General features: G+C 31.6%; 1 protein-coding gene across 2 annotated transcripts; it reads right to left on the bottom strand.

The window, feature by feature from the left end:
* Positions 1-1486: 1486 nt before the first annotated feature.
* On the bottom strand, positions 1487-26570 carry LOC126751359 (elongation of very long chain fatty acids protein 7). 2 transcript variants are annotated; one of them, XM_050461565.1, is made up of 5 exons: positions 26236-26570; positions 5916-6001; positions 4010-4200; positions 3237-3480; positions 1487-3165 (listed from the first exon to the last, which is right to left on the bottom strand). In XM_050461565.1, the coding sequence occupies exons 2-5, from the start codon at positions 5971-5973 to the stop codon at positions 2642-2644; spliced, it is 1017 nt and encodes a 338-aa protein (XP_050317522.1). In that variant the 5' UTR covers positions 5974-6001; positions 26236-26570; the 3' UTR covers positions 1487-2641. The 2 variants fall into 2 exon arrangements, with proteins under 2 accessions (XP_050317522.1, XP_050317523.1); XM_050461566.1 differs by lacking the exon at positions 26236-26570 and adding an exon at positions 6218-6297.
* Positions 26571-27814: the final 1244 nt, after the last annotated feature.

The raw sequence follows: 27814 nt of genomic DNA on the forward strand, positions 1-27814 counted from the left end.
CATAAGTAGCTTCATCGAAACCTCTAAATGGTTTGAGAGAGAAGGTGAAACGTGAATCAAAATGGCACATCAAATAATTGAGCCCGATAGATAACAGGGCTGCACTCCTATCTACCTTCTCTTCTTCCGTATACATTTTTCCAAAATTTAAATGCTATTAATGAAAATTTAGACTCTTCTTTTGTAATCGATAAAGATGAACAAAATAGCCACATTTCATAATTTAGTAAAAATATTTGTTATTATAATTATTACATTTTAGTTATTAACTGAAAATGTATAAGTAAACTTACAGTTGTCAATATAAAATGGTTCCCATCTGTAAGTTTTTTGTTAAATCAATTTAACAAATATATCGTATATTATAATAAGAAGGTTAGAAAGAGGTTTAAACAATTTTTGTCGGAAACAATAGAAATATTTTGTAATGAATTGTTCATATATAATTTTAAAATGCGTGTACCGTAAATAATCACTTTTCACTTTTTAACGAATACAAGCCATGAAGTCATAGAAAACTTGTCTCAAGCGATAATGACAATAACATCGAAAAAGTTAAAGAAGCAGTGCTTGATAATCTTGGTGGTGGCATCAAAGAAGTAAGGTCATCCCGGCCTAGGCTTACCAAAAGTGAATTAAAAATTTTATTAAGGATTACATGGATTTCCTCGGATAAAAAACAGCCTTTTTCAACAATTTTTTATTGTATTGTTACAAACATAGTACACTTTCAATGAAGAAATTCTGACATTTTTGAACAAAATATTTTAAACTCGGCCATTAGAACTTGGAGGAAGGACAAACAAAAAATGAATATTGGATTTGTGGCAGACATTTTTACAAAAAACTAAATTTCAGTAAAAATTTCGCAATATTTTTATTTTCAAATAGTTGCAATCAAGAAAAAACCTTCATTCAAGTCTTTAAGAATAGTATCTCAAAGACCTGTGTAAAATTTCATGAAAATCGGTTGAGTAGTTCTCGAGAAAGGTTGCCAACCAACTTCAAAAACACAGTTTCGAGAAAAATGCGGTTAAAGATTTGAGTGACAATAAAAGCAGCCTCGAGCGTACAAGTTCTCAAGGCTGTATCTTCGAAGCTATTACTCGGATCAACTTGAACATTTAGAACAATATTCTAGAGGTGTTGTAGATCTTATAAGTTAATAAAAAAAATCGATTTTTTGAAATCCCTAAATCCATGTACATATATAAATGCTGGAAAAAAAAGGATCTTATGCACCGGAATAGATAGCACAGCGATCTCCCGTAATCATATATGTGACCTGGTCTACGAAAAGGGGGCTTAGGTGTCAAAAAAAAGAGAACAATTAATGAGATAACGAGAAACTGACGATTATTTTTAACAGCTTTTCCCAGAAAACTAGTTTTCGCACGTTAGCCCCCTTTTCGTAGACCAGGTCACATATTAATATATTGTAATTCCTTAACAACAACTTGCTTACATTGAAGGAAAAATAAATTCCTTTGCGTAGTAATTTTTCGATAATAAAATTTTCGTTTATTTCTGTTCAGAACAAAATTGGTAAATTACAAATAGGCATACAAATATTCAGCAATGTTTAAAATATATGAATTTATACATATTTATTATAAAAAAACTAAACTTAACTAAACTAGATAGTTCGCATATAAGGTATATAAGTAAATGGGCTCGCCGCTTTCTAGACATCGCACACGCACACACAAACCTGAATATATAATGTGATGGAATTGCTTGAAACTGCAGTAAGCAAAGAAAAATTTGGTAATAGCTTCATAATAGTACTAATTTATTTATTATTTTTGTTTTTGGTTACGGAAACTCCATACTTTACGTACAACTCCATTATTACATATTTCTTTAATATATATATTTACACATAAGCCCATTCACGCACAGACGCACACAATCACAGAAGAAGCGACAAGCCCATTTTTACTGCTGTCTTCATTGTTCATTCTTTTGGTTTTATATTTTCAATTTTTTCAACATTTTCTTGACTAATACAGAACTTTTCAATATTGCTAGTTAAGTATGTAAGACAGTTTGTAATTACTAACTACTAAAGAAACCCCCAATAAAAAAGCTCTCACAATATGCTTTAAAAATAAAATATGTTTTAAAAATATTTCTACTTAACGCTATTGAAATGTGTGTTTTTTATACTGTAGCATGTGGTGCATATATATTTTGTAGTGACAAAATAATTATTATTGCGCTTTGGCAACAATGGGAATTTTTTTTTCAATTTTTTATAAGACAAAAATTATGGAGAAATCGAAAGTTTTAGCAAAATTTATAAGATCAATTGTTTTCACTGCAGATTAGAGTCGCGATTCATTATATTTAGAATACAGTTAATTAGAAATTTAAATTTTTTACTGATTTTCGAAATTAACTGGCGCGAATTAAATTGTTTTTTTTTTTCGAGCGAATTTCACTTTGAAAATTATGAAATAAAAATTCAAAAAATAGTTTAAAAATTTCAAACTTCAAACTGCACTTGATCATCCGTTTAAGATCGCCTTGATCATCACCAATGTATGTAAGTATGTATGCATAACCCTACCCGTGCTCATATAGCCCCTACACCCTTGTACTTCACTTTCAACTACCACCTACCCACTTTTCACCACACTTATTCACTCTTCATCAACTTTATGTGATTATTATTCACATCGATCAAATGCTTCATCTGATCGCCATGTGCCAGCAGTGAGTTCGTCGTCGGCTTGCAGCCCATACCGCCGGCAGCGGCGAGTAGTGCGCGCCCAGTGATCGAACCGTTCGTAAGACCCTTAGCATAGCCATTTGCATGACCATTTGCGTGACCATTTGCATGGCCATTCGCTGCGGCTGCTGCTGCTGCCGCCTTTCGTGTGTTGTATGTCTTGCGGTAGAATTTTCCGAACAAATACAAGAAGATGATCGTGTTGGCGAGAAATATGAATGTCAACGCGCGTGGCATATTGCAGCCCTTGGCAGCAACTATGATCATGTAGCCCAAAATGAGCACGAATTGGATGAGCTGAATGGTGGTCATGTACTTCTTCCACCAGAGGTATTTCTGATATTGTGGACCCATGGCAGCAACCATATAATAGAAGTACATAATTATGTGTACACCAGAATTGAGTATGCCAATGATGACACCTTGCTCACCTACAACAAAACAAGTGAAATTGTGTTAGTTAAATAATTGCCACTCATTGAGTAAACAGCAGTTTACTTACCAGGCGCGTACTTGAGGTAACCCCATGAGAATAGTGCGGTGATGGTGTGATGATAAACATGCAGGAATGAAACCTGATTTTGCTTCTTACGCAGCACAAAGAATGTAGTGTCCAGCAAATCGATGATCTTCGAGAAGAAATAGTACCAGGCGCCGGAGTAAAGCATCAAATTCTGTTCACGATTGCGTACGATCTCACATTTCTTCGAAAGGATCGAGGCGATGACGTTACTTTCTCTGATTGACTGTAAGAATAAAGGAAAATATGGTGTGTTATCTCAAACAAATAATTTAATCTAGCTGTTATTTCATAATCGATTCTTTAAAATACGACACCAACAAACCAAACAGTTGCGATAATTAAAGTCCCACAATCTTAAACCCATATTCAACTAGTTTTCTTAACACGAATTCTCAGCTCTTAAAGCAGCGTCAAATATATTTTTATTTAGTTGCAAAATAGTTAATACTTCAAATTTTTCTTAGAGACTAACAGCTTGTTGAAAAATTGTAATAATTATTTTTCAATAAATATTTCAATGTTTTTTTTTTTCTTACTTTTATTAAAAGAGAATGCAAATGAAAGATAAAAGCAAAAAGTGACGCTATTGATCCGGTTGTAGTAGGACTGAATATTATGATTTGTGAACTTTTTTGAAATATTATTTTTAGTGAAGTGGTTATAGTAACTAAAAAAAATGTTAAACTATATTTTTTTCTGTTTTTATTTTTCAAATTTGTTGTTATTATACATACATACTATATAGCACTTACCATGCGGCACATCCACATAGAGTAGCACACCTGGAATGCATTGTAAATCACCATGACTTTCTTAAGATCATATGGCTTACGATCACGCATGTATGCGGGTCCGATTTTGAGCACAAAGAGCAAATAGAGTCCAACAATTGAAACTACCGGTCCAGGTGAGCTCATAAGAAACCAGCTATCAACCGTTTCATCTGCAGAGGGAATACAAAACTATGATTACTTTTTAAATAAAAAATAAATTAAATTGTGAAGGAATATAATAATATATTTTATATAATATATAATATATATAATAATATTTTTTTTTCTTGCAATATCATCTTTGTAGATGAGGATTCAAAATTGTAATTATTCTTTATTGTGAAAAAATATAAATATTAAAAAAATTTTTTTCTTGCAATAAAACATAATACAGTTTCGTTTAATTTTATTTTAAATAATTTGACAATTAAAAAACAAAAAAAAAATCAAAGGTGGAGTTAACAAAAATAGTCAAAAACTGTTGATGTTATATTTGATTTAATTTTTTATTTTCCTAAATATGAATTTTATTAATTTTATATAATTTAAATAACATTATATTTATTGTATGTTATTTTAATTATTTTAATTTATTTTATATTTTTTGCTTTGCTTTAATTTTATTTTTAATATAACAAAAGTAAATTAAATACATATTTTTTTATTAAAAAATAAAAAAAGTTAATAAATTGATTTCGTTAAATTTTTTGTCAGTAATTTAAGAGCTTTTTAACATATCCATAATATAATTAAAAACCTTTAAGCATGTAAGTAAGTTATTTTCTCGTAAACCACATTATTTTTAACTATTCTATGTTATTTAATTTTTTACTATATTTAATGTTTTTTTTTACTTAATTTGAATTGATTTAATCATACTTAATAAACCAAAATATACACATTAATTAAATTATTGTTAAATAAAACAAAAAAAGAGTTGATTTTATAAGTAATTAACGCGTAGATCTCATTAATTTATTTTATTTCAAATTATTCGTTATTTATTTCATTTAATTAATTTTAGTTATACAATATAATACAGTATAATTTATTTAATTTTAAATCAACTTTTTTAATATATTTTATTTTAAATAAATTGTATTAATTTTATTTATTTATTTTAATTGTTTACTTTTTTAATTTATTTAATTTTTTATTTAGTACATATACATTTTATTTATTTTTTTTTCATTAAGTCTATTATTTTATTTTACTTTTACTATCTTTTAATAATTTGATTGTCAATATATTTAATATACATTTATATTTAGTATAATTTAATGAAGACATTCGAAGTTTTTATTTTATAAAAATAACTAGTTTCTTTTTATTAATATATTCGAATAAAAATTTGTACTTGAAATGGAATTGAATTAGAATAAATGTATTATTTTTATTTTACTAATAAAAATATTTGTTTGATTTTTTAAATTTTTTTTTTATTTTGAATTTTTTGTTTTATTTTTTCAATTAAATTTTTTTAAAGTTATTTAATTTTGTCTCAAATTTTGCTTGAATGAAAATTAAAATAAAATTTTTTTAAAGGTAACATTGTTTTTTTTATGTCGTATTCATGTTGACACCAAAGGTATTTTGAGGCTAAAGTACTTTATTTTTTTCCGATTTTCAAAGAATTTAGCTTTTACATTAAATATAAATACTAAACTAAAAATTCTGATTCATTGTGAAAGAAATTAATTCGAAGAGAATTTCCTTATTATTGAGGATTATCTTTTAGAAATTCTGCTTAAACTATTTTTTTTGGTTATGTAGCATATTTTCCAAGGACTGTATCAAAACGAATTTTCACATTCACCACGCTTTAATAATTATCTATTCACCATATGCATTTCGACTTAACGCTTTTCAATGCAAAACTACTCACCAACACCCTTCGAGAGACCGGATATGCGTTCATTGAAAATTTTCATATAGGTCGCCATTTTCGTGCTTGTATGTATGTGTCTCGTTCTATAAATAAAAAAAAATTAAACACCTGTTAAACATATGAATTAAGCAGACAACACTTTTATGAATTAAACAACACGACACAGAATATAAATTTTCGTTTTATTATTTTATTGAAATTGAAATGAATGAAACGAAACGCGAATGAAATTCTAATGCAACTGCAGCTATTTTATATGAATATGTATTACAGCAAAATTCTTAAAAATTATTTATTACACTTTTTTGAAATATATAGCAATATTTCGAACTTTCAGCGCTGCGTCCGTGCTGTGAGTACTGCACCGCACGAAAGCATTCACAATTCTAACAGCGACTGCTAGAATTAGTCCGTGCTAAGCGTTTTCTAGCTCACAAACTGACAGACATGTACAATGCCTGTGTATGTATGTGTCGGTTTATACTCGTATAAGTACATACATTTTATACTAGCAAATTTATACGTCAAAATAGTCAAATCCATAGTTAAAATAATAATAAGCATTCGAAAATCTGTGCTTTGAATATTGAATTAGATTTGAGAAACGAGCGAGCGTTTGTAGATATGCTCGGCAACGAGTTTGCTATAGCAGATTCTTACAGACAAGTATTTATGCAGATTCGAAAAGAAGCAAAAAACACTACTTCTGTATTATCTAATAGAGTCAGTCACATTTGCCAACACATGTGAGCAATGTTGAATGGTCCACCCTGATTAATTATGTAAAATGTTCGCTCAGTTTATATTTAACAATTTTATGATAATTTCACAGAATTTCGTGCAGCACTCGGCTTAGGTCGTCTCTTGTAGGTTTAAGACAACATAATTCTGCAGATAAATATTTGAAAGTCGTAAAATTTTCATATTCGTTGCAAAATCAAAAATACCTTTAAAGCTGGCATAGGCTCATGGCAAACTTTTGTTGATTATTAAACCAGAGAAGAGTTTTCCAAACTTTGAAATATAATACAACAGTTTACAGTGGTCAGAACAGATAGGCCCTTTAAGCAAGCGACTCAACTCTTATATAACCCACTATGCGTTGCAAAAACAAAATCGTTTTAAATGAGATACTATAAAACTTATATGTGAGCACTCTAACTCTATATTGCAAATTTTTTTGGAATACGTTTATAAGCTATAGACAAATAAATTAATTAATAGCAAGAAAATTAGCTGAAAAGTAAAAAAATGGCTTTATAATATTTGGATCCAAAACAAAGGACCGCAAAAATCTATCGGACACAAATCTTTCTAAAATTATGAATTAAAATTATGAAAGATCTATTCATTGCCTTATATCGAGTGAGTTCAGAGTGATTTGGGTCTAAAAAGACCTACATATCTGACCTTAACCTCATACAAATGGATGCAAGTTGAATCCAGTGAGAAACTTACAGAACTAATATTTACCTCATATAGTTTGAGTACAGTGTAAGTTCGGTCCAAAAAGTCTTTCCAATTTAGTCAAGCATAAAATGGAAAAGGGAAACTTATTGACAGAAAGTTAGCAAAAGATAAATTTTTTCAACAAATTAATATCTAGGAAAGTATTAGTAAAATGCTTAGATCATATATTTAACAATCCAAAATGACAAATGAGTTCGTTAGGTTATCGTTCACGTAACTCAAAAATAAATTTGAGCTAAGCTTTCTCCTCATTTATTATATTTACTATTAATTAGACATTTATGAGTCAACTAGAAATAGTAAAGTAGTGCTTTTACTAACTTACTACTGGAAATATTTTATATAAGTTTCTAAGCTTGAGAAAAAATCAATATTTTTAGCAATAAAATTTTGCGCAACGCAAAATAATGAACAATATAAATATGACGTTTGTTTACAACTAATAAATTATGTAATTTAGATATATAACAACATCACTCCATACATCAAACCTAAAAGTCTTGTCAAGAAAGATACGAAGGACTTGGTTTTTGATTATCAAGCTGTTATGGAATTATAGAAGAAGTTTTTTATGACAAAGACTCGATCTTTTAATATTACAAAATAAATGTTTCAAAAACCTTATCTCTTTTCATTAGATAATTTCATAAAAAAACACAGCACGAGAAGTTCCCACGGCGACACCGCATTTGGTAAGAAGACCATAAAAGAACATTAACCGCCAAATGTAATGTGGCTTTGTAAATAAGCATCACTTGTACAATTAATAAACACTCGCGCCAACAACAACAACAGCAATAATTACCAACGTTTATTACACCCGATACGGGAGCTCAATGACAAATTTTGGTTAATGCCACCGCAAAATTGCAAAAAAATGCACACACACACATACGAAAGCTTGCAATGTTCTAGCATGCTTGGAAGTTTTGCTGCCATACAATAATTTCGATGCCAACTGCCATTTCTGTAATAGCTTAGAACTTGGCATTCAACAAACTGAACACGTTCATTGGATGGCACTCAACAACAGCTGTTGGTTGTTTGGTCGTTTGACTCGAGCGCGGCCTTGTGCGGCAAATTATTGGTGAATTTAGCAAAGAACCTCACCTCGTGCAATGCCACACCAATACCAGTCAGCACGTGTGCGCACACACACACACACACACACTCATGCGGCTATGCAACTGCTACCGTAGAGTGCTGAAAATTGCATAGCAATAAGCGCTGGCGGCTAAAATATGCAACAACAACAACAAATTGTCTACAAGTGGCAATAAGTTTAACTGAAAAATTATTAAATGAAATAAAATTGGAAAAAAAGAACAACAACAAATTGCCACTTGGGCAAAAATTCACAAGATCGAAGTCAAGGCACACGACTTTTTTCGCATTGAAGTTTTTAATCACTTTATGGTGTTGTTGTTATTAGAGAACATAAAACAAATTGCAATAGAATTCACCGGCGTAGTTGCATCAAATGTTGTGCTGGTGTGCAGTTGCAGGTTGATATGGCATAAGCCCTGTAGGACTGGTTAGAGGAAACAAAGGATTTGCTAGCATATGCGCTGTGGGAGTAGTAAAGTGAAATAAAAAATATTTAGTAATATATAACGGGGCTAGAAGGTTGCCACCTATTGCAAAGTTAAAAATAAAAAAATAAAAAATTTCGAACTAAGTACTCGTGAGGTTTAAGAAAGCTTACAGTTAAAAATATTTTAAGAAGTGTTGCCACCTGTATACAACAATTAGTACCATAAAAATTATAAGACAAAGTAATTTTTAGTTTCCATATGTAAAACTACAAGAAAACTTTGTATTTAAAATATAACATTAGCAGGCTAGAAGGTTGCCACTTTTTTCAAATTTAGAGTTGCCACTTTTAAAAACCATTTCAGTCAATTAAACAATCAATTATAAAATAATTATGAAATAATGTTTAAACGTGTTTGAGAAACATTTCCGTTGTTATGAGACTTTTGGAGAATGATTGCCACATGTCTGAAATTTTTAAATAAATTAAATAAAAATTTTTAATTAAAGGTAAGCTGTTAACGCGTCTGAAATTTTTAAAATTCAAATTAAATAAAATTTAAATTTCTTAATTCACGTTAAACTGTTAATATATGTATGTGGGACAAAATTTAGTACGTGCTGCCACCTGTCTACAATTTTTTTATATTTAAATTGATTAAACAGATGAAAATTTGATTTTGGTTTAATAAATGTGAGCACATTTCCGTTAATTTGAGATATTTTGCCAGGGGTTGCCACATGTTTGAAAAACTTACTTCATACAAATTGATGAATAAGAAATAAGATATAAAAAAATTGGTAAAAATAAATAATAACATTATTTTTGTACTTAAAAATAATTCCGTTATAAATATAAATAATTTCATATAAAATCATTGTACTCGAATAGCAGAAAATATGTTTTACTTGTTTTAGAAATTTGATTGCGATATACTATATTACTAATAGAAACTGCTACCTCTTCCTATAAATACTGTATGGCAAGCCCTGGGGAATTTTTGTCTCTCGCGTGTCACATTACGCATAAAACTTGTTTTTTATTACACGTATTTAACGGTACATTGGCTCTTACCCCTCAGTTATAGGTAAATTAGGCCTACTATCTCATTAATCAAGTAGCTAGTTTAGCCACAAGTCTATACATGCATAACCACTTCTAACAAGCGGGTCTCAAGCTTCGTTTCGATATTCTATATATTTATAACTTTTTGGCGGCGAATAAATGGCCATGAACTTCGCTTAAAATCTAAAAACTATGTCTCATAAATATTTATGAAATGCAAAAACCAGCCTCTTCTAGCAGTTAGAAGTAAACTTGTTCGTCTCTCGTGGCAAATGTAAATGAAGCTGCCTAACGCTGATCGTAATAAATTGATAGCCTTCGTAACTAAATTTACTTTTAATCTAGCTTTTTTCGGCTTGAGAACAGAAAGCTAAAGGCACTAATTAGAACTTAAAAGTTGCGGCTTTTATTACGGAACTTCAACCACCCTAGCAGTTCAAATACATACGTAACTATGTAAATAAAAAAAAAAACATGTAAATAAAAAAAATATGTATGTAAATCCATGCATAAAGGCGAATGCGAATTGGACGGCTGCCAACGGCGTACGCACTTCTTGCGCTTAAGGTCAGCGGGCGGCTCAAACACGTTTCACCGTCACCACTTTGTGAACTTATTCACTCGAGCAACGGTCGTTAGGCTTAGAATAAGTTAGACAGCGCTTTAGCTGGCTAGGAATACAGTTTGCCATACATATATTTAGCGGTGTGTGCTTAGAGAGTGAATGTTTGTGCCTAAATAACAGTGTGTACCAATAAGTGCTTAAGCAATTGGTGCGGTGGTTAGCTGCTAAGCGGTGCCTTAAAGTATTGCCAAATCGACCGTTGTTTATTTTTTACACTTTTTATCCATTTTTCTATTTTTATTTTCATTATCTATTTACATGTATATTATTTGTTACCATAATATACAAATACCTAAAGATTTTCGTTTATGGCTAAGGAAGTTCGAGTTCATTGTTCGTTTCGGTTTCATTGAGACAGCCGGCCGTTTACGGATCACTAAACAAATGACGTCATTTTACTTCGGAAATCGGAAGTGTTGAGGAATTGCTTCGTTAGCATAATATACAGTTTATGTTAATTGCTTACAGGTTTTACCTATTATTAAGAAATTTGAAAGGAAAATATTGTACTTTTGTAATAGTTGGTAGTTTTGTTCTAAAAACAGGAAAATTTAAAGTTAACTACTGTAAATAAACAAATTCTTCTTTAAATAAACAAATAAATAAATCAACAGCAATGAATAAATTATCAAAATATTTCCATATTAATTGAGTCACTATTCAGTTTAAGAATTTAAACGATCAGCATAGAACATCTAAAAGTGTTAATAAGAAGCCTAGAGCAGTCGCTGTATCAAGTGCTCATGTTCAGATAGTCATGAAACATATGTTTATGTACAAAAGCAGTTTATTTTTTCTACAATAGTTATCTAAAATTTTAATTTTTACAAATAATTCGTTAGAAAGTTGTAAGTTTTTCAACCAATGTTCTGGAGTATTGAAGATGATGGCACTGTGCGAGTACGCCAATGCAATAAAATTGCTAATGCTAAAACATTTTCTGTTTTTTAATTTTTATTTCCATACTTGGGATTAATTTTTGTTTTCAATGTGGTATTTGGAATAAAAATTAAAAATGTTTAATATTTAAAAAATTTTGTTTCAATTAAAAAATATATTTAACTATATATTCGACAAAGCTATAGAAAGATTTGAGTGGAAGTTTCCACATGATTGAGATAAATATTTTTATCTTTTTTTTTAATTGAGCCAACACTCATTTTTTAGGGACTTTCCGCATGTCAAAAACAAGCTGAAGAGTTTCAAAATGTTGTATTTTATAATTACTTTTCATCTGTATAATAAATAGTCAGAACTTTTTACTATTCGTGACTTATTAGCCTACCAGATTAACCTAACCGATCACTTTTTTAATGATTTGGAACAATCTAGGAACAATCTGAAAACTCAATATTTTTCCTAAGTTCAGTACAAAATGCTACAAATCTTGTTAGAAATTTATAATAATCAAACTCATTGCAGAATTCGAATAATCGTGGTCCAATTTTTTAGACGCAGCACACTTCAAGGTTGGTGGAAATTTTATATTGTGCTAAATTTCTTCGCTTAGATGATAAAAATAAACTAAAATGAAAATTAACGAAATTTAATAAAAAACACACAGCCACTACTGTTGTATATCGCCTTTGTCGCTTAAATTAAGCACCAAAGTCCAATATTTACAGTCATAAACTACTTTAGCATACTAATAAATTGCTGAAACACCCACAGAAATAAAACATAAAATTGAAGAATATTAAATTAACTTATTTTTAAATATTGTGTCGAACTGTGATTTCCATATGACTCACCGAACATAACTCATATGCATTCATTTTATACGAGAAATATTTAAAATGTTGAGAATTTATATGCTCAGCCAACAGGAAATTAGTATACGCACTTAACAAAAGACTTAAGCAGCGAACTCGCACCCGAAGGATAGCACCGACATATAATATTAAGTGTAAAACCTTCTTATTACTATTACTTATCGTTAGAACGCTAAACAAACAGTTGCAGTAAATAAATATATATTGAAAATAAACTTTAAAAAGGCGTTATTTCAATTTTCTACAAGCAAATAAAAAGTATTCTTAAGTGCCGCAAATATTGTTCTCAAGCAAATAAAATTAATTGCCTTTTAATATTGTCAATTGAACGGTTGTAGTTCAACGCTCAATAAAACATGCGAGAGCGCACAAATAGTAATAAATAAATATTTACATGTAAATGGCTTGTGTGTGTGTGAGTGTGTGCGCAAGTGCATTAGCATGCGAAAAGTGCGTCAGCGGCAAAGTAATGATTGATATCATTAGAAATTTGCATGCGCTCATTGACTTTCTCAGCGGCAGGAAAGCAAGTGTGAGCAAAAGGACTCTTCTATGTGCTTAACATACAAACTATTTCTGGAAAATAATCAGGAAATCATGGCTTTTGCATATTCGCAATAAGTGGAGACGCGCTGTCAACGCATAGGTTTACAAGGAATTTCATTTAAGGATCAACAACTTCTATTTGCATATCACCTACAACAACAGAGTGTTATGTGACGCAGTCAGCGCGTGTGATGAACGCGTGTGTTCAGCATTTTCAATGTAAAGCAGAAATATTTCTCTGCGCGTTTTCATATGCGAGTATCAGCGTGTATAGGCTTTTTGCATTATTACAACAAATACAAGCCTTGTAGATATGAGTTTTACTTATTTTTAAGAGCGCCCTCATGCACATGTCGCGCTTAGAATAACTAATCAGGAATTTTTGCGTAGCCACATTCTTCATATACTTAAAAATAGAAATGTAAATAAATGTGTGTGTGCGTGTAGTTGAGCAAAAGAGCGTACACGGAAGACAACTAATGGACAAGCAAGCGAAAAGAGTGGCAAAAAATAGCAGAACTGCTTTTTATTTGTTCGCCGCAACTTTGCTGAGGAGCAAAAATCCCCGAAGAACATAAAAAATTAAAACAGAATGTTAAAAAAATTAAGATTAAAAAAAAGAAAAAAAATATAAAACATATTTATGTACACATTTATTATTCTACCATTCCATATTAATTTTGACACTTTGTTTCAATTGATTTTTTTCTCATTTATTTTCTTTCGTTGCTTTCGTTTTTAGTTCCATTTGCGGGCGTGTTTGTTAATTAATTATAAATGCTAAATGTTAATGTCTAATTTGTATATTATTAGCGCGCGCACATAGCACGTGCCATGAGCTGGCTCATTTCATACAGTTTCTGATATCTCGTATTAAAAAAATAGCAAAAATCAAGAAAAGATTTTGCATAAATTATTATAAACAAAAATTAAACGCCGTGCTGTTCTTTTGTTTCCCTCAGCTTTGATTCTCTTCGAAAGTTATATAATTGTGACACAATCTCTGTTATTGTCATCTTCCGCAAATTAAATTGAGATTCAAACATAGTTTCTTCTTCTTAATTGGCGTAGACAGCGCTTACGCGGTTATAGCCGAGTTTACAGCTTCAAAAACACAATAAATTACACATAAAGCTTTAGGACATATGTATACATATATATATATATATATATGTATGTATATACGTATATATATAAATTTTTAAACAAAGACTAGCTGATAACATTAAATTTCAGCAATTACAATAACATTTAAATATTCATTGCCAAATGCAGAAGTTGAGTGGCCATTTAATATAAAGACGATTAAAGAATTGCAATGAAAAGAAGGAAGAAGTAGAAGTTGTATACCCTGAGCAACGTATATTATTATAAGTTTGTCAAAAAGCTTGTCAGACCTAGAAGAAAGCGGCGGAGATACTATAAAGTAAATGATCATTTACAGTTTCCTTGATTTAGCTGTCTGCATTTACGCGAACCAATCCGTCAGTTTTAGAATTGTAGACTTGAAATTTTGCAAACGTTTTTTCTCGCCAAAAAGTTGTTCATTTGCCGGAATCGCCAGTATTGGACCCCTATAGCATATAGCTGTCATACAAACTATCTGATCCGAATCAATATATTGTTTAGAAAACTTTTTTATTTGTCCAGATATCTTCACGAAATTTAGCACGAGTTATTGCCGAAGGCAAGGCTGTAAACATCGAAGGTATTGTTCAAATCAGCCAACCATAGCATAAAGCTGCTATACAAACCGATCGAACAAAATCGAGATGACGACTTTTTTACCTTTTTTTGCTATAAAAAGTTTTGAAGGGTATTATAGCCGAAGTTTTTTTTTGATTTTTTTTTTAATTTTGTCGTCTCAAGACTAAATGTGTTTTATTGTTAACCACCAAAACGCATTAGAACCTTTGATAACTCATTACATTGAATAAAAAAGTAGACGACAGCAATCACATTATGATATATAGTATATGTATATATATGTATTTCCCTTACTTACATTTTTTTGCTCACAGTTGTCATTGTACAGTAAATCGTCATTGAATTGTGGTCGCATATACAGCTTCTCACAAGAACATGACGCCTAAGGGATTTGTCACTTTGATGCTGCACTTATCTACCATCTTTTTGGGTAATTTGTGGCAACATTGAGAAAAGGTGTTAGCTACATAATTAAGTCTTATTTTATCGCCAAACACTACACTGTATTGTTCTTTAGTTTTAATTACAGCAAAAAGTGCAAATGGTCGCGCATCGCAATCGCTTTAATTGCTTGGAAATAATTCTCAAATTGGCTGCTTGTGCCGTGGGATATATAGTTTGTATATTTTTTGTTGTTCTTAAAAGCCCACACAAATTAGCTTTGTTTACCTAGGTGAGATAATAAATGATTGTATGAATTATCTGTGCACTTTAACGCTGTCCTGATAATGACTCAAAAGAGCTTTAACTCAAGCTCAAATTGACGGCAACTTGATAATTATAATTTTTATCATTACAGCTCTGATCGAACGATAAATAGTTCCACAATAAAATGTCCTCTCCTTTAAGCAAATTTCTCCTAAAACCATTATTTTTATATGCTTCTTTATGGATGGGTCAAAGCTTGCGCGGAAAGTTGGTTGAGAAGTATATTGTCAAAAACTCTCTATCAACTTCAATTTTAGACTCCCTGACTATGGCAATATTTTTCAATGTGAGGTTGCGGCCATTAAGGTAGCCGTAAATTCACTGCTCCGGAAGGCACCTTGAGTAAAAGTGGCAATCTACTCTGATAGCAGGGCGGCGATACTAGCATTGCGCTCACAAACCGTGAATTTATGTAGAGCTGGTTAAGGAATACCTCGTTTTCAATAGGCCACAGCGGAATCGCAGACAACTGTAAAGCTGATGAGCTGGCAAGAAAATGTACCCTAGCTCAGCTATCAGTATTTTTTACCTCTGTAATGCTAGCTTCTCCCAAGTTTTTGGTGTTTTAACAGACCATTGCGCTATTAGCGTTCATGTCGTAAGGTTGGACCGGATTTCATCTGCTTTTTTTGCTAACAGGATTACAGGAGTTATATTTATATGGCTTCACAACGGACTGCATTTAGTAGTCAAGATGTAACCTCTGGATCAGCCAACAAACCTAACTTAACTAATGTGGCATACTAAGTTTGAAAACCCATAAAGTATATATGATATACTATATGATCAACGTGATCTCTTAGACTTATTTTATACCATCTGAAAATATGGTCCACTAACATAAAGCTTACTGGCTTTATAAAAAATTTGCTATTTTTTCGATAACAAGTCAATGCAAGGAGAAATAATGAATATTTTAAATAAATACAATATGAATGGAACATAAGGAGGTAAATTTCTACCAAATTTCGTGAAAGAACACTTTTTTTGTACAAGACAAAAATAAGAAATCCAAACATTTGGCTATGTGTAGTTTTCACATAAATTTCGAGGTTATGTGGACAAAGTCGGTAAATAAGAGTTATAGATCTTTTCATTATCTACAACATTGCATACAATTTTTTTCCATAGCACTCTAACTTTCGCCGGAAATCGAGATAAAGCATTCCAAAACCTTAAAAACTCAGCTACATCCGTTCCTCTTCCCGACCTTAGATCGCCGTAAATTATTTTCCGTTTTATTATAATTTTTAAATGTTTGTTATCGTATCTCTCAATTCCGATGGGTTTCAATCTACTATGAATTTCTTTTCAGTTCAGTTTTAAAGGCTGCTGCACTAACCTACTAGGATTTGCACTTATAAATTTGTATTATAGCCTTGGTGCAGCAAACGTTTTTCTAGTTTATCCTATTTTCGTGCCAGCAACTAATATTATTTGTCTTACATTTCGAAATATATATGTATACTAATGCCAATAAGCTTCAAAATTAGTAAAAAAAAGTCGAAGGCAAAGTCCCTTTTCGATCAACAAAAATTACACCTGATAAAAACAAATATTATTGTTGTTGTTGTTGTCCTGGGAACGGAAAAATTCTATGGAATTTCTCTCACTTATATTAATACTGCAGAAATCTTATCAATGGTTGCTTATATATTGCTTACTTCATCACAATTAGCAACTGAAAAATAACATATAATAAATAAATTTTTGCTGCTTAGCTGATTTCTGCGAGCTGTAAATCTGTAAAATATTGTCTCCAAGTAATTATATATTCCAACTACAAACATTAAACTCGGGCATACCATATAGTGAACCAATACATATTTTGACTACCACAAAAAATCTTCCAATTAATCTAATAGTCTGAAGAATTCTATGTGATCTGTGACAACTACTAGTTATTATCCATTCTGAAAGTATTAAAAATCGTGAAACCCACCATTTTTTGTAGACGATTAGGTTGAGTTGTACTTCCACCCATTTTTCCCAAACAGATATGTTTCTGTGAAAAACAGGTAAAGCGGTTGTTCACATGACCCCACAATTCAGTCAATTGTTCAACACTTTATTCAAATAGACACCTTTGAGGTCTCAAAAACTTAGTACATTAATGAAAGTACAACTCACATAAGTATATTTGTACTATATATGCAAACTACATTGTGACACTATTCCTTCTATAAAAAAAAAAAAACAAATTTACTTAACAACAAAATCATTCATAACATTTTATTCACAAAAAACCAGCCAAAGGTAAATAGAATAGAGTATTCTTAAATATTAAGTGCACTTAAAAGTGTGAATATTTCCACTTACTACAGATGCATCATACTTATAAGCTTGTAAATACGTATGTAAAATATAATGCTATTTATTTAGGCATTGACTAATTATGGGCTTGAGAATATTGCTGGCACTATCACTGAAGCATTAATTTTCACTTTTAAGTGCAATATTCAAATAAAGTGCATACATACTTACATATATATATGTCATATTTGTGTGTATGTGTAGCTGTATTAGAATTTGTACTAAAAAATTTCCCTTTACAGTTAGCTAGTATACACTCTTCCGGCGTCATTTATTGCAAGCTTGAAAATTGTTGACACTTTATTAATATGTGTGTTGACACTTTTATTGTGTAAACTTGCACTTAACATGTAAATATTTAAATGATTTTCTGTAATGAAATGTCGAAGTTATATTTGTTTGTCAAAGGCCGACGTATGAACATAAGTAATTGTTATGCATTGCATTTTTTGTTTTGTAATTTACAACATAGTATGTAATATATGCGGGTGTGTAGGTGTTTATATGTATGTTTTTGTTTAGTGTTAGCATATGTTTACATTGTTGTAATTCTTTTACAATAAGTTTACACTGTAATTACTATGCAAATATTTCTTATAGACATACAGCAAAATAGCATACATCATGAATATACGATGCTTCGATGTTTGCATGTTTGTATTTATGTAAGTATGTTAAATATGGTGTTTGGAGGCGCCTACTTAACAAATTTCGAGTTTAGGACATTTCTGAGTTTGGAAATATTTTGCAAATCTATAGCCACCTAGAAGTCTGAACTATGCCACTTAAGCACTCTATCATAAGTTAAATTGTTATTTAGACCCGAATAGAAAGTGAAAATACGAATTGTATTTATAGATATACAGTTTTTGAGCTTAGCAATTGTAAAAATTAGTTTTAAATAGTTATTTATGTTAAATATTTAACTAATTTTGGGAAACTCGTATTGGATATAAACTATTTTTCGCAATTTTAACCCAAAAATAGTTTCACATGTTTTCAATGAGGAAAATATAGTGTTGAAACAAAAAATATTTTTCCAATTTAATGTAGTTGGACAAGCTTCATTATTAAAAATGTTTATGGTGTTACCAATTTGCTTAAAATGCACTCCACTTTAATATTAATTTAATATTAAAACTTAGTTGAAAAACTCTAGTTTCAAAGCTTTTATTTTAGTCAAAAAAAAGTTGAAAAGCGGTTGCTACTTTTACAAGGGTTTACGGCTTTAAAAACTCGTTTTTTTACTGTCTTATTAAACTCTACAACAGAGAATATTTTCCCAAATTTTTATTATTTTCAAGTTGAATCGAGTAATAGTTTCGGAGATACAGCCTTGAATACTTGTGCGCTCGAGGCTAGCTAGGCTATATGCGCCGTCTTTAAGCGCGTTTTTCCCGAAACTGTGTTTTTGAAGTCAGTTGGAAAAATTTCTCAAGAGCTACTCAACCGATCTTCATCAAATTTTACACAGCTCTTTGAGATATAATTCTTAAAGACTTGTAATTTTTTTGCAAAATTGTCTGCTGAAATACAATATTCAGTTTTTTCTTTATCCAAGCTGTAAACTTTAACTTAAACACGTATTTTTTCGCTTTACATTAGTCTGTAAGGAGTTATCCTGCCATCGCGGGCGCAAATTTTTTCCGAGGGTTCAGCGGAATCGGCGCCACAATGGCCGAGTTAAAAATATTTTTTTCCAAGAATTTCATAATTCTTACTTCTTAAAAATTGTTAAGGAAAAGGCAGCAATGAAGCGTGAGTGCATCTCCACAAAAATGTATAACACTCATTTATTATGTTTGTACTACATTATGTCAGGCTATTGTATTTATACCAGTTGTTTGTTCCATTCGCCTCTTCCAAAGCCTAATCTATTGTCTAAATTTGACATTCGTTCAGAAATGACGTTAAAGGCCAATTAGCCTTGATGTAAATTAATTGGTATCTTCATAAACAATAATAGGTGCATCGGTGAGGAGGACATTCGACCAATCCTTACACTTTTATTGTATATTTGAATGAAAATAAGGCTCTTAAAGATTTTTTAAGGAAAAAATACGGGTTTGAAGTTATCAGCTGATTTTTCAGAGAATCCTGGTCAAAGTGGCTACCACAAGACCACAATAAACTTGACAATATACGTTTTTCAATAGGAGTGACATGATTTCTAAGGGTTGCTTTGGTAATTTTTACTTTGTCGTGAACTGTAATTTCCTTTCATTGTATTCAGTCATGTTTACAATTTCATCATGGAAAGTTATGTGCAAGAACAATGCTTACAAAATATTCAATTTTATTATCAAAATAATCGTTGTCCAATTGCAACCTTTCTATCTGGCGGGTTTTAAGAAAGGATTTGGTTTTGCTTCCGTATAAAATTGTTCTCACTCAAGAACTGAAACTGATTTGGTTTTGGAATAACTTAAAAACGATATTGATTTTTTTAAGAAAATCATCTTCTCCAAATAGGCTCACGTTGATCTGAGTGCTGCGTTTAATGAACAAAACTGGAAGAAAATGCACAAAACCATCACATTCATCTAAGTTGACAATTTGGTGTGGTTTTTGATCTGGTGGTATAATCGGTCGTTATTTCTTTCGAAATGAAGCTGGTGATACCATTACTGTCAATGGAGAGCGGTATAGATCGATGATAATCAACTTTTTATGGTCGCAATCGAAAGAAGTTGATCTAGACAACATCTGGTTCCCACAAGACGGGGCTACGTGCGGGGAGATTTGATTCCTTCCTCTGATCTGAGATCTGATTATTTCAAGAAATTGTGGCCTCCAAGAAGTTGTTGCTTAGCCCCGTTAAACTACTTCTCGTAGGGTTATTTGAAGGCATTGATCTTTAATAATAAACCAGACTCTCTTCAAGTCTTAGAAGTCACTATTGAACGTGCTATTCATAACATACGACTTGATTTAGTAGAAAAAGCTCTCGAAAATTTGCTTTATCGCATTCGTTGCCGCAAAAGAAGTCGTGGATTTTAAAAGAAATTATCTAATCTTTATTGGAAAACCCTGTATTTAATGGCTAACTCAATTAATACAAAATTTGCCTTTTTCAAAAACAAAAAAAAAAAAAACCGCAAGCAAAGCTTACAAACTTGCAAAAGTGATAAAATGAAACTAAAATTTAGACCAAAGCAGAATTCAAAATCCAATGCTGATATCTGTATCATCCCGTAAACTTTGCTTTTACCAAAGCCTTTAAACCTCCAAACTTTACTCCGAGTCCATTCGTTTGTGCACACAGTTTGTTTAGTAAATATCCGTCAATTATGCATGAAGCAGCCCGACAGCGTCATTCATTTAGTATACTTTTTTTCTAACTATTTTCCTTCCCTATTTTTTAAAACATTTTTGGGTTTGTTTATTTGCGGCCGCTGAAGGCGCAACATCCGATCACCGATGACTATGCGACGAGTGTCAGCATCAACGTCAAAGCCAGCAGCGTCGTCAGACTAGCTGAAATTGTTGCTGTCGTTGGCATTATTTATGTGTGAACCTTACAAATTGTTTGCTATTTTCGAATGACACTACAAGTCATTTCCCACAGCACTTAGTCTGACAAGAAAACAAAAAAATTCACAAAAAAAACCATGAAAACGAGTAAACAGAAATTATACGCGCTAAGGCAATCATACGCTTGTTAAATACCGAAAATGGATACAACGTGCGAGTAGAAGATTTGACTTCTTAATTTGCGCTAGAAAATTGCTGCAACCAAGGAATGTACAGAAATGCAAAATTATACGAATTTCTTAAATTCCAAATTGCTTCTTCACCCAACTCAACACCGCACGAAAAACGTGGCAAACATTTTATTTGAAATCATTTCATTTCATTTTCTTACTCTCCCTCATTCTTACATAACACTCACACTTAATTGGCATAAAAATTCAACACGTGCTTACTTCCTCCGTCACCTTTCTTTACGTCGTACCGCTGACAAGCTTGCTTTATTGATCTTATTTCTTGCCAGACTTTATTTTATTTTAAATTCTAATTCGATTTCACTTCAATTCAACTGACTGTTTCCCAATCGCACGTCAGCCATTCGCCTTGTCTGGCCATTGCCGTTGACTTTATTTGTCAGCCGAGTTGCCCATAATCAGATGAGCAGCAATCAGCGCTCATCAACATAACCTTCCATCACACGGCACCTCACCGCATCCACTCACCCTCTCACCTCCGCTCCCACTCGTTACAGGCGTCTTTTTTCTTCACACGTCGTCACTATCGCCTGCACCCAACCCCCTTGCTACAGCCAGTCATAGCTGAGCTATAGCTCATTAATTTACTTAAAGCATAATTTTATCAGTATGAAAAAATTAAAAAAAAAAAAAACTACGAAAAAAATAAAAAATCAATAAAACAGGTACTTGAGCTATTTGAATTTATTGAATTAAGTCACGTCTAAGTGCGGCGACAACCAAACTAGGCAAGCGGGAAATAATTTACATTAAATGCAAATTAATACTCCCATTTTTTTCGCTCACTTGTCAGGTAAAAAATACAAAAAAATATAACAACAAGAAAATGAATCAGATCAAGAACTCTTTGAAAGAAAGCTGCGAAGCAACGGCTGAAAATTAAATGTAATGTACATATATATGTCACACGTTCAGTCATCCAGGCGCGATCAAACGTTTTCAGTGACAAAAACTTAAACCACGTAATTATAACTAATACATTACTTTTGTAGTTGGGTTAGTGACGAATAGTTTTGAAGAGCTTTCCGCATTTACAATACTTGACCGGATAAAAGTCAGTGTGCTTTCCGTGTATATAAACAAGACAGGCGTGAGAATGTACTAAGATATTGCTCAAATAAGGTGTTGCCTTTGAGTAAGAACATAAGTCGGCAACTCTTTGCCTTACTTAAGAACCAATTATTTTTCATTCTTTCAATTGACGAATTTCGCGTTGAATCTTGGAGCTTGGTTCTCATAGTTAATTACTATACAATACTCATAATTTTGAGATCACTAAATTCCTTTTTTATGATGAAGTGAATTGACCATGAAGATCACACTATATCAACCCTTTTGGATGTCTTGGTGGTAATAGCTCCTTTGAGGATATATCAACCAGTAGTGATATACTTGTACTAGGATGATAATATTTTCTGTCAAATAATGATACCCATAGGCTTTTTTACTATAGTATGATGGGCCAAATACCATTTATGTTATAAAAAAACTATTATTTTTCCTAACTAATAAAATTTGTTCAGTTTTTATAAAACAATTTATTCATAAAACAAGGAGAAATATTACAGAAAATTTTTTGTTAAAAAAAATGTATATTCACACATATATATATTTTCAAAATAGTTTAAGAAAAAAAACATTATTTCCAAAGCAGAAATAAGATAAAAATCAACTATTTTCACTGAGGCAAAATTATTTGCTCACAGAAGAACTAAGCTGAAAGCATTTTTACTGTCAAACCGGAAGAAGCATATAATAAATACTGCTTTCTACTCGTATGTGGCCGATAATCCATTTAATTTTTTCAAATGCTATCCTTATGCTCTGAACAGAGAATATAAAGTTTATCTATACATTTCTAAAACCCAGAAAGAAACGTCTGACACCCTATAATAAGAAAGGAACCACTATCAGATCACGTTATCATATATGAATATATGAATTAAGGTATACTTAATGAATATAATGAAGGGATATTTCTTATCTATGATATATCTAGTCTACGATTCTCACAACGTTGGTTTTCAAATAACGGTAATGCACCCGAACTTTTATCCAACCAAGGGCTGTCAGAAACGTAGCCTTCAATAAAACATATTTGTGAAATATTTTATGTCGCTAAAATTACAACAACAACAATCTATTGCTTTCAATGTTTATCAATCATTCAATGATGTAGCGATTCTGGTACCGAATATTGTTAAAGAATATTTCATAGAATTTCCATCATAAGTCTTAAATAGATCTAAAACTAGATAAACAGATAAATAAATGGGGATTGCGCCGTGATCTAAAGTCTATTGTGCCCTATCCTAAGTCATAACGACTCGCCTAGCCACGCATATTGATAAATTCCAATATACTGCTAGGTAATGTTGAGGAAGCATGGATCCTGCGCTTACAGACTGCTTTGCAGTCAATTAGCGGGTGTTCTGGAGTTTCAGGCTCCATGTCTCAGGGCCGGCAATTCGCAAAAGAAGCAAGTTTCATGTTATAGAAGTGCTTCATGAGATTACAATTGCCAGTGTAGAAGACGACAAGTAGCCTGAGTTTATCCATAGAGAGATGGATTACATATTTAAACCTTTTAAGATTGTAAGCACCCATAAACAACTTGATTATGATCTGATAGACTGTTCAGTCGTTTTATACACTCTTGCACCAAAAGCAAATTGATCTCGTATGCAGAGATCACTTTTAGTACACAATTTCAACACTAGATTGGAAATTATTTTGATATTATGTGCTCATGTCACACCCTTTCTTAGATTAGGAGAAAACGATATGGTATCCAATCTTTCAATAGCCTTAAGGCACTAAGACACTAGAGCCAAAACATTATAAAAGGCCTTCAACTCGGCAACACTTTACAGTTTTTTTTTAATTCAACTGTCAAAAGAGCAACCCTTTTTGCTTTTTTCAAGCCTCAAATATGAAAGGAATAAATTTAGCACAACTGGATTTTAGTTTATGCAAATTGCGGCTTTTTATGCGCTGTTACGGATGTCTATGAGTTTATATGTAAGCAAAAAACTGTAAAATACTAAACCCAATCAAATTTTTAATTTCAATAGCTTAAGTCAGAGCAGCTTCAATGCCTCGAAATCTTCATAGAAGTAAATGTGCTTTAGTAATTATAACTAAATATATTTATTATGCATGTATGTTTGTATAGTTGTGCGTATTAGACATAAATAATCGTTTACTTTAGGTTAAGGTCAACTAGAAAAAGCGAACGTTTAAGCAAGAAAAGAATTAGCAAAGCAAAAAAAAAATCAAAACAAAACGGCAATTAGAGCTAAGAAAATATTGTGAAAAAATTAAGACCTAACAGAAGTTAAATATTTAGAATAAGATTAAAAGCGTGACAACTGAGCGCTATTTTAGATCAGAACACATAGAACCACAAATATTGAGGTAACTAGTTGCTTTGGTTAGCGAGTTTCAAAAATAGCATGCCACAAATTGTACATTGACGTTATGGGTTGAGGAGAAATTTGCGTAAAATAATCACCCGCTTTTTTAATAATTCAAGTTCAAAATTACCTCTGAGTTTAAAATAGAACTAGCAAAATATACAAGACTTAAGTGAAGAACTCGTTTGCTGGCAGCGAAGGCTTAGCGGCTTGGTTTGGACAAAAGACTTAAGCAACGAACTTGTTTCCAATTTTTTTCATTGATTTTGGAAAGCAAAACTAAATAAATTTCTCAAAAAAAAAATTAAGAAAAATATTTAAAACGGAACTCAGGACTGGTGTTTTTATTTGCTTTTCATTTTCGGTACAACTTTAAATAGTTTTGCGTCAGGAAAGTCGCAAAAATTTAAAATTAAAATTTTGAAATCAAATGCGTAAGTTTACAGTTACTTTAACATATAAAACACGCATACAAAGAAAGAATCTTTTAGGGAAGGAATCACAATTTAAAATAAAACACCAAGAAAACATCAACAAAAAATAAAAAGAAATCCAAAGAAAACAAATTTAAAAAAAAAATAAAAAAATTAACGAGTAAAAACCAGAAAACAAAAGAGTTTTTATAAAGAAAATATAACAAAACAAAAATTTTAATTTTTAAAAATTATAAAAATTTATTATGTTTTTTTAATTTTTAAAAATTTAAAAATTTTTTTTATTAAATTTCTTTTTAAATTTTCTAAAACTTTATCTAATTTTGTGTCAGGGAACTCGCAAAAAAGTTCAAATTAAAAGTTAAAAATGCGTCAGCTTACAATTATTTTAACGTACGAAACAAACATACAAAGAAAGAACCTTTTTGAGAAGGAATTATAATTTAAAATAAAACATCAAGAAAACATCAACAAAAAATTAAAAAAAAATCTAAAAAATAAAAAAGCCGAAACCAAAGAATTTTTTGAACAAAAATTAACATAAAAAAATAATTTAATTTAAATTTTTTAAAAATTTAATTTAATTAAAAAAAAATTAAAATTTAAAAAATTTTTTACATTTTTTTTTAAATGATTTTCTTTTTTAATTTTTTTTCAATTTTCCTACAACTTTTATACATATGTATAATTCTACATCAGGAAATGTGCGAAAATTTTAAAATAAATAGCTAAAAATCAAATGCTCTAGTTTAAAACCACTTTAACATGCAATACACACACAATCGTAGAGATCCTTACTAACAAGAAATCACAACTCGAAATTAGACAATTTTGAAATACGTTCTATTTCAAGCTTACGTGCAAGAAATTTTGTTTACAAATTTCTATACGAAAAATATGAGCCAATAATATAATGCTAAATACACAATATTCATTATTATTTTTTTTACATTTAGGAAAATTCATATGCATACACCGTAATTATTTTCGACACTTCCGTACCTCTTATGCGCACCAAAAACAAAACACCGTCGTAAAGCTCTGCCAAATTGGTAGACTGTCAGACTGTGACAATCACTGCCAAACCGCACTGATTAGCTAATTTGCCGAGCACAGCCCTCAACTCGGTTGTTGTGCACACACGTAAGTATGTATGCGTGCGTGTAGATGCGAGCGCGTACAGCTGCGTGTCGTGTGCTTTAAGAATTATCGTCCGTGCGTAGCCGCCACAAAACAATCAAAACTCACTTATATTAAAATAGCAAACAAACAACAACAACTTATTAGTATTTAGTGGTATTACTCCCGAAACTGAAATCGGCCGTCATTTACGGCCGCCAAGAAGACACTGATACCGTGTTCTATGCCAGCAGGTGTATAAATAAACAAATTTAGACACCGCGCAGCGTCACACAATCGAACGCAGTCAGGCGTGCCACAAACACACATACACACATGCGAGCTTATTTGCAAGCGCATAAGCAACGCTGAATGGTCCACCATTATTGTCGCAGCACACACACACACACTCGCATGCATGTTCGCCTTTGTCTGCGCTTTCCGCTCGCATTCTCACCTCCGTAGCCGAGCGGCTCACCGCTGTTGTGACGCCAGCAATTTAAGGACAATGTCAACATTCAACTATGCAAGTGTGCGTGCGTGTGTGTGTGCTGATTGCTAAGCTTCAAATCGAACATGTTCGATGCCGGCTCTGCAGCTGTCTGTGTGGCGGCGATCTTGCATTATTTCATTCGCCAAACGTGTGCAATTATGTCGAGCTCTTTTGCTTTTGTCATTTGTTTAAGTTTTGTATTCTCAGTTTTGCCTTTCAACGCGCTAAAGTAACACGAAAATAACAGAGAACAGTAAAATGGTCAAGGTGGCCGTAACGTAATGGGGTAACGCAGATATTTTCCACAAACTATTGCATTTGTTAGTTTGCAAAGAAGCTGGCTTTGTTTGCCAGCTAGTTAAACTTAGCGTACCGTACCGCTGTAGCCGAGACTTTTGCGGACCCAACTGCAACCAAAAATAAAATACACAATCTAACTTTTAAACGCAGATTCAACTTGAGTTAGTAGTTTCTAATTTGTCGTGAATAATAAAGAATGTACATGTCCACACTTTTGTGAACTATGCTGAAAGGAAGGAGTTACGTAGAAACACATGAAGTTGCTTTCAGTGAGTGGTGTCGAAGTATTTTTAATATTTTGGATGAATATTATTATTCGGACGGTTTTTTTTCGAAATTTGAAAGTTTATTTAATAAGAATATGTGCAATAGCATTATTCAAAGTATTGCCCATCTGAAGCTATAACATTTTCTCATCTCTCTTTCCTTTTCAAAATAACTGCTGACTCGGTGACCAAGAATAAGTCAAGTCACTTTTTGATATTCTGTTCTGATGTGAATCAAATTCCAATGAGAGCGTTCTGCATCAATCGGGGCAAATGGTAATCAGAAAGGTCAAGATCTGGGCATCTGGGTGAGGCAAAACTTCGCAGCCAATAATTTTTAATCCATCTCACTGTGTGAGGTCGAGTTTTGTCCTTAATGAAAATCCTACTCCTCCTGTCAGGC

This window comes from Bactrocera neohumeralis, chromosome 2, assembly GCF_024586455.1.
Source record: "Bactrocera neohumeralis isolate Rockhampton chromosome 2, APGP_CSIRO_Bneo_wtdbg2-racon-allhic-juicebox.fasta_v2, whole genome shotgun sequence".
Lineage (NCBI taxonomy): Eukaryota > Metazoa > Arthropoda > Insecta > Diptera > Tephritidae > Bactrocera > Bactrocera neohumeralis.

What these genes read in the sequence shown, in the direction of transcription:
- LOC126751359 (XM_050461565.1), bottom strand. Translation starts at nt 5,973, where the DNA reads ATGGCGACCTATATGAAAATTTTCAATGAACGCATATCCGGTCTCTCG. An exon ending in CGGTCTCTCGAAGGGTGTTG is followed by an intron (nt 4,201 to 5,915) that starts GTGAGTAGTTTT and finishes TTCCCTCTGCAG; the next exon opens with ATGAAACGGTTGATAGCTGG. An exon ending in CTATGTGGATGTGCCGCATG is followed by an intron (nt 3,481 to 4,009) that starts GTAAGTGCTATA and finishes TTATTCTTACAG; the next exon opens with TCAATCAGAGAAAGTAACGT.